At 49.0% G+C, this 13,091-nt stretch overlaps 1 protein-coding gene across 1 annotated transcript in view; it reads left to right on the top strand.

The window, feature by feature from the left end:
* Positions 1–395: 395 nt before the first annotated feature.
* The window catches only part of RNF123 (ring finger protein 123), a gene marked incomplete in the record, with an annotated part of 52,225 nt that continues 39,529 nt past the window's right edge, over positions 396–13,091 (top strand). Inside the window, 5 exon segments of the mRNA XM_073591690.1 lie at positions 396–540; positions 1,268–1,352; positions 3,731–3,815; positions 10,209–10,288; positions 12,652–12,755. Of these exon segments, the coding sequence (XP_073447791.1) occupies positions 1,271–1,352; positions 3,731–3,815; positions 10,209–10,288; positions 12,652–12,755 (351 nt within the window).

The following is a 13,091-nucleotide window of genomic DNA, read 5'->3' as shown; positions in this document are numbered from 1 at the left end:
GAGGGACAGAGGGAGGATTTGGGGTATAATAGAGGGACAAAGGGGGAATTTGGGGTATAATAGAGGGACAGAGGTGGGATTGGGGTATAATAGAGGGACAGAGGGAGGATTGGGGTACAATAGAGGGACAGAAGGGGGAATTTGGGGTATAATAGAGGGATGGGGGAGATTGGGGTACAGGGGGTATTTATGTGGGGGGGTGGGATGATGGTTGTGTAATGTGTCTTTGTAACTGTGGAGGGACTACAAGTCTCAGCATGCTCTGGCCATTTCACACTCTGTGGCTCAGGCTGAGGGTTGTAGCTCTCTATGTCCGTTTTTGTTCTTGCTAAATAAAGTTTATTAAGAGGGGGAAAAAAAAAATCTGACATCCCCGTGCCGAGCAGGAAGCAGAGGGGGAGGCGGGGTCAGAGCGGAGGGGGTGGAGTTACAGCTGCCTGGGGAGCTCAGGCTGACCCTGTTGAGGGTGAAACGCCCCGAAGCGGGTGATTGGGGGGGAAGTGCTGACCCCGAGAGGAGCCACGGGGGTTCTGTGGAAGGGTGAGTGTGCTGGGGAACTACAAGTCCCAGCGTGCTATGCGGGGGTATAAACAACAATGTGTGTGAGGGTTCTACAGGTCCTATGGTGGGTGAGGGGTGCTACAAGTACCAAGATGGGTGATGGGGTGCTACATATTCCCAGAGTGCCATGCGGGGGTATAAACCAAAATATGGGTGAGGGGTAAAAAATGTCCCAAGGTGGGTGAGGGGTACTACAGGTTGTAGGTGGGTGAGGGGTGTTGCATGTCTCAAGGTGGGTGAGGGGTACTGTGTGTTCCAGGGTGGGTGAGGGATGCTAAATATCCCAAGGTGGGTGAGGGGTACTTCGGGTCCTATGGTGGGTGAGGGGTGCTACTGGTGCCAAGGTGGGTGAGGGGTACTACATATCCCATGGTGGGTGAGGGGTACTTTAGGTCCTATAGTGGGTGAGGGGTACTACATATCCCAAGTGTGGTGAGGGGTACTACAAGTGCCAAGATGGGGGAGGGGTACTACAAGTGCCTAGATGGGGGAGGGGTACTGCTCACCATACAGATCTTCCTCTGTAGCAGTCGGTGGTCGGTATCAGAGGGCATTGGTGGGTTCGGTTGTTGCCGCCAGTTGGTGGAGGAAGCTGCTGTGTGATTGGTTGGTGCGGCTCAGTATCGCTGTCAGTGTTGTGTGTGGCGGTGAGTCATGTGACCTCTGTACTGACCCCCCCGGTATGTTGTGTGTTCTCTGTGTGCAGGTCATGGCGTCCCGAGGGTCCGGCACGTCTTTATCACGGAGGAATTATCGGCTGTCTACAGAGCCTGAGAAGACCAAGGTGACAGGTGATGAGATCCACCAATCCCCATACTCACTGATCCCAACTCTTCTACATGGACCGACTCTCAGGGGCCCATCCTGGATAATGTGTCCTATGGACGGACTCTCAGGGGCCCATCCTGGATAATGTGTCCTATGGACGGACTCTCAGGGGCCCATCCTGGATAATGTGTCCTATGGACGGACTCTCAGGGGCCCATCCTGGATAATGTGTCCTATGGACGGACTCTCAGGGGCCCATCCTGGATAATGTATCCTATGGATGGACTCTCAGGGGCCCATCCTGGATAATGTATTCTATAGGCGGACTCCCATTGGTTGATCCTGTATAAGACGTCCTCCGATACTCTCTATGGCCCGGCAGCGCTGAGCTCACACTCTGGGATCTTAATAAAGAAGGATATAAGAATCTTTCCTGAGCTCGGCTCTGACCTGACCTCGGTTTTCATAAGTCTCAGTCTAAGCCCTGGTTAACATTGATGCGATTCAACATGCCAAATCAGCGGCTATTGCCCGCAATGGAACCGTCCAAATCGGTGCTGACTTTGCGGCGCCGCACTGGTTCCCAAAAGTAGTTCCTGTATTACTTTTGGCAATTTCAGGTGCGATTTCAATAGACATCTGTGCAAGAAAACCGCACAGCGGCCTCTGAAATCGTCGGACTGACATGCGGAAATCAAATCGTGCGACTTCAATCCTGCGTCAGTGTGAACCAGGGCTGAAGGAGATTTCCCCCGATGATTTCACTTGTTGCAATTTTGCAGATGAATTGATCGGAGCAGATTTATGTAAAAGGAGGAAGTCATTGAAATTGTGATAAAACCAGCAAAATACAAACGCCGGCCTTTTATAATTACACTTTCATTGTCTGCGGCAGCCGAGCTGCGTTCACATTTACAGGAAGTGTCCCTTCATCTCTTGTGTCGCTATTGAATAAAGTGTCCCTGTGTCTCTGGTGTCACCATCGCAGGAAGTGTCCCTGTGTCTCTGGTGTCACCATCGCAGGAAGTGTCCCTGTGTCTCTGGTGTCACCATCGCAGGAAGTGTCTCTGGTGTCACCATCGCAGGAAGTGTCCCTGTGTCTCTGGTGTCACCATTGCAGGAAGTGTCCCCTGCGTCTCTGGTGTCACCCGTGCAGAATGCAGCCCTGTGTCTCTGGTGTCGCCTGTGCAGGATGCAGCCCTGTGTCACTGTTGTGTCACCGTTACAGGAAGTGGCTGTGCTTCTATGGTGTTACCATTGCAGGAAGTGACTGTGTCTCTGATGTCACCATTGCAGGAAGTGTCCCCTGCGTCTCTGGTGTTACCATTGCAGGAAGTGACTGTGTCTCTGATGTCACCATTGCAGGAAGTGTCCCCTGCGTCTCTGGTGTCACCATTGCAGGAAGTGTCCCCTGCGTCTCTGGTGTCACCATTGCAGGAAGTGTCCCCTGCGTCTCTGGTGTCACCGTTGCAGGAAGTGTCCCCTGCGTCTCTGGTGTCACCGTTGCAGGAAGTGTCCCCTGCGTCTCTGGTGTCACCGTTGCAGGAAGTGTCCCCTGCGTCTCTGGTGTCACCGTTGCAGGAAGTGTCCCCTGCGTCTCTGGTGTCACCGTTGCAGGAAGTGTCCCCTGCGTCTCTGGTGTCACCGTTGCAGGAAGTGTCCCCTGCGTCTCTGGTGTCACCGTTGCAGGAAGTGTCCCCTGCGTCTCTGGTGTCACCGTTGCAGGAAGTGTCCCCTACGTCTCTGGTGTCACCGTTGCAGGAAGTGTCCCCTGCGTCTCTGGTGTCACCGTTGCAGGAAGTGTCCCCTACATCTCTGGTGTCACCGTTGCAGGAAGTGTCCCCTGCGTCTCCTGTGTATTCTGAAGTGATCTATTGCAAAAAATAAATGCACTTGGTCCTCAGCGTGAATGCATACAATGCAGATCACTGCCTTGCACTGTGCTGGAATAAAATACATTTTGTGCATTTTTAAGCTTGAGAATGTAGAATTGGGGTCCCTTTAAAAAAAAACAAAAAAAAAAAAAAAAACATTTAACTGGCAGCACAATAATACTAAGAACATCCCAGAAAATACCCGCCGTTCAGAGAGTCCAGTGATGTCATACATTGTTCCTGATAAGTTGAGTTTCTGTGACCTTTAAAATTGGAGTCCATAGATTTTCCTAGTCAGAAATTATCCCTCAAAATAAGATGGAGAGCACAATCATCAATTATTATTATTTAAACTTTTTTATAATTTCCTCAGCTATAAATGACGTGACACACGGAGTATACATTGTATCATTTGGATCTCCTGTTGGTGTTCGGAGCCCGGTGTGGGGCTCGTTCAGTGATGACGTGTCGGGGGCTGTGTTGGTGTCTCTTCATATCCGGATTGTAATATTTCTCTCCTGTTCCAGGAATTGTGAACGAGCGTCTCCTGAGTCAGTATCTGCACCGGATATTCCCGGGGAATGATGGCGCTCAGCATGGAGCCGCATACAGGTAAGCCCAGGCTGTGCCACACGTAGATGCCATTCATTGCTGCTTCCTGAACTCTGTCAGTCACACAGGGAGGCATAATCCTGTTTTATAGCCAGCAGGGTTTTGAGCAACCTCAGCCTGGACTCCGACCAGGCCACGCCCCCAACACGTTTCGCTCCGCCCCCCTGGAGCTTAGTCATGGGGATAGTGATGTTGCTTTGCTGGTCCAGGCTCGGGAAAGATTCTGACTTTACTGGTGCAGATGTCTCAGCCTCTCGGCATATTGCTGCTCACACCCCCTCCACAGCCTTGAACTCCAGTGAGTACTGGAAGGCCAGAGCACACTGCCGGTGAAACATATCTCTATTCAGAGCATAGGGGGAGAACTGAGCGATCAGCAGTGTTTGATCTCTCAGTTCTTGGGGTACACCCAATGGAGGAAAACCGAGATCGGTGCTGCAGCCATCTAGGTGAAAAAAAAAATATATATATATATTATAATTTAATTTTTTTAGTGGATATAAAAAAAGTCTACACACCCCTGTTAAAATGTCAGGTTTCTGTGATGTAAAAAAATGAGACAAAGATAAATCCTTTCAGAACTTTTCCCACCTTTTAATGTGACCCATAAACTGTACGACTCATTTGAACAACAAACTGAAATCTTTTAGGTGACGTAAAAATAAAAAAAAGTAAACTGAGTCGTACATTTTTTAGGTCACATTAAAGGTGGGAAAAGTTCTGAAATGAAACTTCCCACATTTTGTCATGTTACAACCAAAAACGTAAATGTATTTTATTGGGATTTTATGTGATAGACCAACACAAAGTGGCACATAATTGTGAAGTGGAAGAAAAATGATAAATGGTTTTCAATTACAAAAAAATATGTGAAAAGTGTGGGGGGGTGCTTTTGTATTCAGCCCCCTTTACTCTGATACCTCTAACTAAAATCTAGTGGAACCAATTGCCTTCAGAAGTCACCTAATTAGTAAAGAGTCCACCTGTGTGTCATTTATTCTCAGTATAAATACAGCTGTTCTGTGAAGCCCTCCGAGGTTTGTTGGGGAACCTTAGTGAACAAACAGCATCGTGAAGGCCAAGGAACACACCGGAACAGGTCAGGGATAAAGTTGTGGAGAAGTATAAAGCAGGGTTAGGTTATAAATCTCCCAAGCTTTGACCATCTCACTGAGCTCTGTTCAATCCATCATCGGAAAATGGCACAACTGCAAACCTACCAAGACATGGCCGTCCACCTAAACTGACCGGCCGGGCAAGGAGAGCATTCATCAGAGAAGAGCCAAGAGGTCCATGGTAACTCTGGAGGAGCTGCAGAGATCCACAGCTCAGGTGGGAGAATCTGTCCACAGGACAACTATTAGTCGTGTTCTCCACAAATCTGCCCTTTATGGAAGAGTGACAAGAAGAAAGACATTGGTGAAAGAAATCCATAAGAAGTCCAGTTTGCAGTTTGTGAGAAGCCATGTGGAGGACACAGCAAACATGTGGAAGAAGGTGATATGGTCAGATGAGACCAAAATTGAACTTTTTGGCTTAAAAGCTAAACGCTATGTGTGGCGGAAAACAAACACTGCACATCACCCTGAACACACCATCCCCACCGTGAAACATGGCGGTGGCAGCATCATGTTGTGGGGATGCTGTTCTTCAGCAGGGACAGGGAAGCTGGTCAGAGTTGATGGGAAGATGGATGGAGCCAAATACAGGGCAATCTTAGAAGAAAACCTGTTAGAGTCTGCAAAAGACTTGAGACTGGGGCGGAGGTTCTCCTTCCAGCAGGACAATGACCCTAAACATACAGCCAGAGCTACAATGGAATGGTTTAGATCAAAGCATATTCATGTGTTAGAATGGCCCATTCAAAGTCCAGACCTAAATCCAATTGAGAATCTGTGGCAAGACTTGAAAATTGTTGTTCACAGACGCTCTCCATCCAATCTGACAGAGCTTGAGATATTTTGCAGAGAAGAAGAATGGGCAAAAATGTCCCTTTCTAGATGTGCAAAGCTGGTACAGACATCCCCAAAAAGCTATAATTGCAGAGAAAGGCGGTTCTACAAAGTATTGACTCCGGGGGGCGCCATACAAATGTACCCCCCCCCCCCCCCCCCCCACACACACACACACACACACTCACACACACTTTTCACATTTATTTGTAAAAAAAAATTTGAAAACCATTTATCATTTTCCTTCCACTTCACAATTCTGTGCCACTTTGTGTTGGTCTATCACATAAAATCCCAATAAAATACAAATTAAGTTTTTTGAATGTAACATGACAAATTGTGGAAAACTTCAAGGGGTATGAATACTTTTTTTCAAGGCACTGTAGATGAGGAAAGGAGCTTCCTATGCCTATATGCAGGCTCTGCTCATGTAGTGTGTTCACCGCACGGGCAGAGAGAGGTTGTGTGAGCTATGTGTCAGATTACTTGCTCACATCCTGTACACCGGGTACAATATGGCGAGGAACATGGCAGCTTTCCCCCCCACAATCCCTTGGTTAATTCGATGCAGAACCCGCGTCAGTTTCTGTTTTCACTGTGAAAAAAAGAAACTGGTGTAGGTGGAGCAGATAGACCTGAAATCTGCAATCTGCTCTCTAACACGTATGGGTGCGGAGGCCGGGTTCAAGGAGCCTATCTGGGGTGTAATATATTTGGTTCAGCTGGATGTCTCTGACCCCCTCTGATGATATAAATGAGGACATAGACATGTTTTCAAATCCCGACCATTCCGGATCCGGGAGTGGTGTGACCTGATCGCGTGGCGGGGTGGGGGGGGGGAGATCTGAGTGTCCACATGTCACAGATTGTGATTTCTGAGTGCGGGGGGGGGGGGCGCTCTGTCCCCACTATCAGATCCTTTTCTCAGACCAGCAATGGGTGCCTGCGTCCCCCCCCCCGTCCCGTCATCACGTCTATTAATACTCCTCTTTATCCCCGCTCTCCCCTTACACAGAGGAGTCACCCAGCTGCTGTGTGCGTGTCACAGTGACACCCCGCGTGTCCCGTTAACCTCTTCCCGTCTGAGGACAATCTGCAAGAATAACAATCCCCCCACACTCTGCTTTATGTCGCTTTATTTTAGGAATAATTCTCTCTTCTCATTTAAAAAAAAAAAAAAAAAGACATTTGTACATCATACATAATCATTTTACCACCATCAAAACCAAGGGTCTCGAACTGGCAGCCCTCCAGCTGTTGCAAAACTACAAATCCCATCACGCCTCTGCCTGTGGGAGTCATGCTTGGTAACTGTCAGCCTTGCAATGGCTCATGAGACTTGTAGTTTTGCAACAGCTGGAGGGCTGCCAGTTTGAGACCCCTGATCTAAACAGTTGTACCGGCTCCTCTCCTGGACTGAAAAAGGTTATCTCTGATTTCACTGCACACTGTGAGCTTCTCACAATGTGCATTAGAAGCTGGAGAAAGTCAGAGACTCGCCTCGTTTCCCGGGCTGGAGGATGTCCAGCATCCTCCAACTCTATCCTCCCCCAGCCTGTCTTTGACCCGCCCCCATTTATTTACTGGATATCTGTTCTTTCAGTCATGGAGGCTCAGCATCAAATGTGGGTTTTACTATACAAATAGAGCCTGTCTAGGAAATGCCCACTTCCTCCTGATTGACACCCACACACACCGAGGAGTTGAGTTGCATCTTGATCTAGCGCGGTCCTTGATATAGCGCGGTCCTTGATATAGCGCGGTCCCGACGTGCTTACAAACACATACTAGTAGGGGTGCAACGGATCGTCATCGATCCGTGATCCGATCCGCGGAGGTTGATCTGTACGGGACACCCGTGATCCGCTCTGTGGCCTCGGCCATAGGAAAGGCCGTGACTTTGGCCTAGCTCCGGAGCGGCGGCCATCTTGGTACACCTGGCGGCCGTTTAGCACATGATCGCTCCGTCGAACGACGGAGCGATCACTTGTAACAAACCGGCGTCATGTTATGACGCCGATTCCTCTCTCCCCTCTGTGTACTGATCTGTACAGTGGAGGGGAGAGATCGGATGGCAGCAGTGCCAATACTCTGCCATGCCCTGCCAATACTCTGCCATGCCCTGCCAATACTCTTCAATGCCCTGCCAATACTCTGCCATGCCCTGCCAATACTCTGCCATGCCCTGCCAATACTCTGCCAATACTCTGCCATGCCCTGCCAATACTCTGCCATGCCCTGCCAATACTCTGCCATGCCCTGACAATACTCTGCCATGCCCTGACAATACTCTGCCATGCCCTGACAATACTCTGCCATGCCCTGACAATACTCTGCCATACCCTGCCAATATACCTGCCAATATACCTGCCAATACCCTGCCAATACCCTGCCAATACTCTGCCACACCCTGCCAATAGGGAGATTGTGGATATTACAGTGGGGAGATTTTTTTTTTTTTGTGGATCCGAACCGTGACTCCTGATCCGAGGAACGATCCGAACCGTGAGTTTTTTGATCCGTTGCACCCCTACATACTAGGGCCAATTTTTTATAGCCTGGATCTGAATAACCTACCAGCGTGTCTTTGGAGTGTGGGAGAAAACCGGAGTACCCAGAGGAAACCCACACAGGCACAGGGAGAACATGCAAACTCCAGGCAGATGGTGTCATGGTCGGGATTTGAACCAGCGACCCTATTGCTGCTGAGAGTGCTAACCACTACACCACTGTGCTGCCCAAGCAAAGCACATGTTTTCGGGGGGGCACCTGTGCAAGCTCGCTTTCGGGTCCCGCTGCTGCATCCATTGAGACTGTGGGACTCGGCCCCGCTCCTGTGTCACTGGATTTCATTGACAGCAGCAGGAGCCAATGGTTCCTGCTGCTATCAATCTGTCCAATGAGGAGAGAGACAGTGGCTGGAGCATGCACATCGCTGGATCGGATCGGGCTCAGGTAAGAAAATAGAATGCATTAAGGTGAAAAACCTTAAGGCTTTACAACCACTTCAGCTCCGGAAGGTTTACCCCCCCCCCCCTCATGACCAGGCAATTTTTTGCGATACGGCATTGCGTTACTTTAACTGACAATTTGTGTGACGCTGTACCCAAATAAAATTGATGTCTTTTTTTTTTTTTTTTTCCCCCATAAATAGAGCTTTCTTTTGGTGTATTTGATCACCTCTGCGGTTTTTATTTCGTGCGCTATAAACAAAAAAAAGACTGACAATTTTGAATTTTTTTTTTTTTTTTTTTACACATATATAATAATATATATAAAACACATCCAATGAAGTGTTATAAGGTCTCCAAACTATGGGATATAATTATGGAATTTTTATTTATTTTTTAAATTCATATTTTACTAGTAATGGCGGCAATCAGTGACTTATAGCGGGACTGCCACATTGCGGCGGACAAATCGGACACTAAGGCCCCATACACACTATTAGATTTTCTGCAGATTTTTGTCTTCAGATTTTCCAAAACCATGTAGTGCAAGGGACTGTCTGATTGCATACAAATTGAAACTCTTAAGGTATGACCTCCATATTTATATAGTTCTGGTAAATCGGAAGACAAAAATCTGCAGAAAATCTAATAGTGTGTATGGGGTCTAAGTGTTACGTTTGACACTTTTTGGGGACCAGTGACACTAATACAGTGATCAGTGCTAAAAAAATATGCACTGTCACTGTACTAATGACACTGGCAGGGAAGGGGTTAAACATCAGGGAGCGATCAAAGGGTTAAATGTGTTCCTAGGGAGTGCTTGCTAACTGTGTGTGTGTGTGTGGGGGGGGGGGGGGTGCTTTTACTGTGGGAGGGCAGAAACACAGGATCTCTACCTTCCCTACTAACAGAACAGTTATCTGCCTTGTTTACATTGGCAGACCATCATTCTGCCTCTCTCAGGAACGATCTTCACTGAGCACCACGAACCAAAAACATAATTTTCATTCATTTTTTTTTAATGTTCAAAGCAAACGCCATCTTCAGTGAGGGCGAGCGATTTAACTGCTTGCCGACCGTATACTGTACATATATACGGCGGCAAAGGCGGCTCCCCTGTGCAGAATAGCGTACTTGTACGCGATCCAGCACTTCCGGGTCTGAGGCGTGCACCACCGGCGACGAGCTCCCTCTCGGTGAATGGACACAGCGGGAGCTAATCAGCAGGTCCGGCGGACTCGATGCACAGGGGAGCCGCCTTTGCCGCCGTATATATGTACAGTATACGGTCGGCAAGCGGTTAAATCGCTCGCCCTCACTGAAGATGGCGTTTGCTTTGAATATTAAAAAAATGAATGAAAATTGTGTTTTTGGTTCGTGGTGCTCAGTGAAGATCCGCTTTAATTTTAGGTAATGGGGCTGATTAGTATCAGGTTGATGATGATCTTCTTTCATGTGTCACTTCTCCCTCCCCCTGCGTTTGTGTCCAGGAAACCCCTCACCTTCCAGAACCTCGAGGAGCGCTTGGATCGGTTATTGTCTGCCGGGGAGCCCAGTGAGGATAACACAGGTGAGGAGAAGTGGGGGGGGGGGGGGGGGGGGGGGGGGGGTGTAGTTTGCTGGGGGGGGGGGGCATGTTTGAATTATTTTGTTGGGGGGGTGGGGGAAGTAAAGGGTCTAACAAGGGTTGGGGAAATTGTTATACGATTACACAGAGTTAATCTGGTTGAAAAAAATAGACAGAGTGGGATGGAGTAGTGAAGTCCATCCAGTTCAACTGACAGAGAAAAAAAGACAGAGAGGGAGTTCAGGTTGGAGAGTCCAGGATTCAAACGGGTTGGGGAGAGAGAGTGGGTGGGGGTGGGGGGGTCCTGGGTTCTGAGGTGGATTGGGGGGGGTGTTTGGGGTGCAGGAGGAGGGAGGTGGGTCCAGAGTGCAGATAGAGGTTGGGTGGGAGGGAAGAAGTGTGCAGATGAAGGCGAGGAGTGCAGGCGTGGGGGGAAGTCAAGGGTTCAGACAGGGGTGGGGGGGAGAGCATAATTCAGTGCAGGTAGAGGGGAGTCCAGATGGGTGTTGGGGTGAGTTGTCTTCCGGGCACTTTTACCCCCTTCCTAACAATTTTCAACTTTTAGCACTGTTGCACTTTGAATGACGATTGCACCGGTCATGCAACACCGTACCCATATGACATTTTTATAATTTTTCACAAATAGAGTTTTTTTTTGGTGGTCACACCTGGTTTTTTATTTTTTGGTAAATAAACAAAAAAAAAAGGCGCAAGTTTTAGAAAAAAACAAAAAGCTTTTTTCATAATTTGTTATAAAATTTTGGAAACGGGAAATGTTTCTCCTTCACTCGTGTGTTGATAGGTGGCACTGATGAGCGGCACTGGTAGGCGGCACGGGTAGGTGGCACTAATGGGCATGGGTGGGCACACAATGGCAGCACTGGTGGGTACTATTTGGACTGCACTGATAATCAGTGTACATGTCCTTTTTAGAGAAGCCAGTTCTCAGCTCTCTTCTCCTCACGCTGTCTGCGTGAGGAAAGGAGTGCCGATAACCGGTTTCTATTTACATTCGTGATCGGCTGTGATTGGTCACAGCTGATCACGTGGTAAAGAGGCGTTGATTGGCTCTTAACCTCAATCGGTGATCGGCAATGTCTTCCAGACACTCCAGTCTCAGAGTGCGCCGCCTGAGCCCACCAGCGGGTGCGATCACGGGAGGCCATCACTTTGCGGCCTCCCAGAACTAGCTGTCTGCGCTGTGGCTGTCATTCAGTTATAGCGTGGGTGCTCAACCTGTGGCCAGAACTACAAGTCCCATGAGGCATTGCATGGCTGACAGTTACAAGTATGACTCCCAAAGGCAGAGGTACGGTGGGACTTGTGGTTTTGCAACAGCTGGTGGGCCACAGGTTGAGCACCCATGAGCTATAGCGTGGTTGGCGAGTGGTTAAGGTGCAGGAGGAGGGGGTGGGACCAGGGTTCGGATGGGGATTGCAGTGTGCGGGTGGAGTGGGAGAGTGCAGACGTGGGAGGGGAGTCGAAGGCTCAGACAGGGGTAGGGGGTGTGCAGGTGAAGAAGAGGAGGGTTCAGTGCAGGTAGAGGGGAGTCCAGTGTTGAGATGGGGGGGGTCGGGGTGAGTTTAGGGTGCAGGGGGGGGGTGGGGAGTGGGACCAGAGTTCACATGGGGATTGTGGTATGCGGGTGAAGGAGGGAAGGGGTGTGGGAGGGGAGTCCAGGGCTCAGACGAGGGTGGGGGCGGGTGATTGTGGGGTGCAGGTGGAGGCGTAGAAGGGGGGAGTCCAGGGTTCGGAAGAGATTGATAAAGGTTGAATGCAGGCGGAGCTCTGATAGTTGAAAATTGGGGGAGTTGGGGTGCAGGTGGAGAGGGGTGTTTCAGAGTTCAAATAAGGCGGGGGGGGTGCAATGAGAGGGGGTCCAGGGTGCAGATGAGGGTTTGGGGGTGCAAGAGGAGGGGTGTGGTAGAGTGTCCAGGCAATTCCATTTTTTGGATAATAGGCCATTTACCCAACCACTGATCCAGAACACAGACCCATGGACAGTCTTGTTCTGGTCCACCAGGCCAAAGAGGAACATATCCGGTTATGGGGCTTTATTTTTATTTTATTTTTTTATACTGTTATGCAAACTCAGGTGCTGGAAGACAGTGTGCTCAGCTCTGCGTTTTCAGGCTAATAGTCACTCTCAGACACAGCAAAGCGATTTGATACGGTGAGTATACGTTTACCATCAGTAATCCTTCAGAGGTATAATTTTAGGGCTGACCATTCAAATTCTGGAATAAGCCTATGAAGCCAGGGCAACGTGCAGTATCACTTATCACTTGGCAACCATTCAGTTAGCAGTATGTAGTGAGAGATGATTTCTGATTGGCTGTTTAAAAGTGTTTTCTCTTCTCTCCCAGGTACAGATCAGACAGCAGAGGGCCGCCTGGGACCCAACACAGTGGTCCTGGATCACACCAGCGGATTTGAGGGGCTCTTACTGGTAGACGATGATCTCCTGGGGGTGAGTATAGTGTGCGGTGCTCCGCTGCTTACGGCACTCCTACTGGGCAGTACACACAGAGCGCCAGCGCTGATCACAACAGTTTATTCATCCCTCTTCTTGCAGGTTATTGGACACAGCAACTTCAGCTCCATCCGGGCCACAACCTGCGTGTTTAAAGGTGAGTGAAAAAAAGGCAGTGTGTGCATCTCTACCTCTTCATTACAGAGAGCCAGTGCAGCATTTCATTTGAAGATTTAAAGGCCAACTCATTTTATTAATAGCTTCAGGAGGGAGAAATTTCACCATTGTGGGAGGGGCAGAGACACAAACTACTGCAGGAAATTTCACCATTGT

The sequence above is a fragment of the Aquarana catesbeiana genome, linkage group LG07 (genome assembly GCF_042186555.1).
Source record: "Aquarana catesbeiana isolate 2022-GZ linkage group LG07, ASM4218655v1, whole genome shotgun sequence".
NCBI classification, from domain to species: domain Eukaryota; kingdom Metazoa; phylum Chordata; class Amphibia; order Anura; family Ranidae; genus Aquarana; species Aquarana catesbeiana.
Note: the sequence above shows the minus strand (reverse complement) of the source record. Positions and strands in the feature narration are given on the sequence as shown.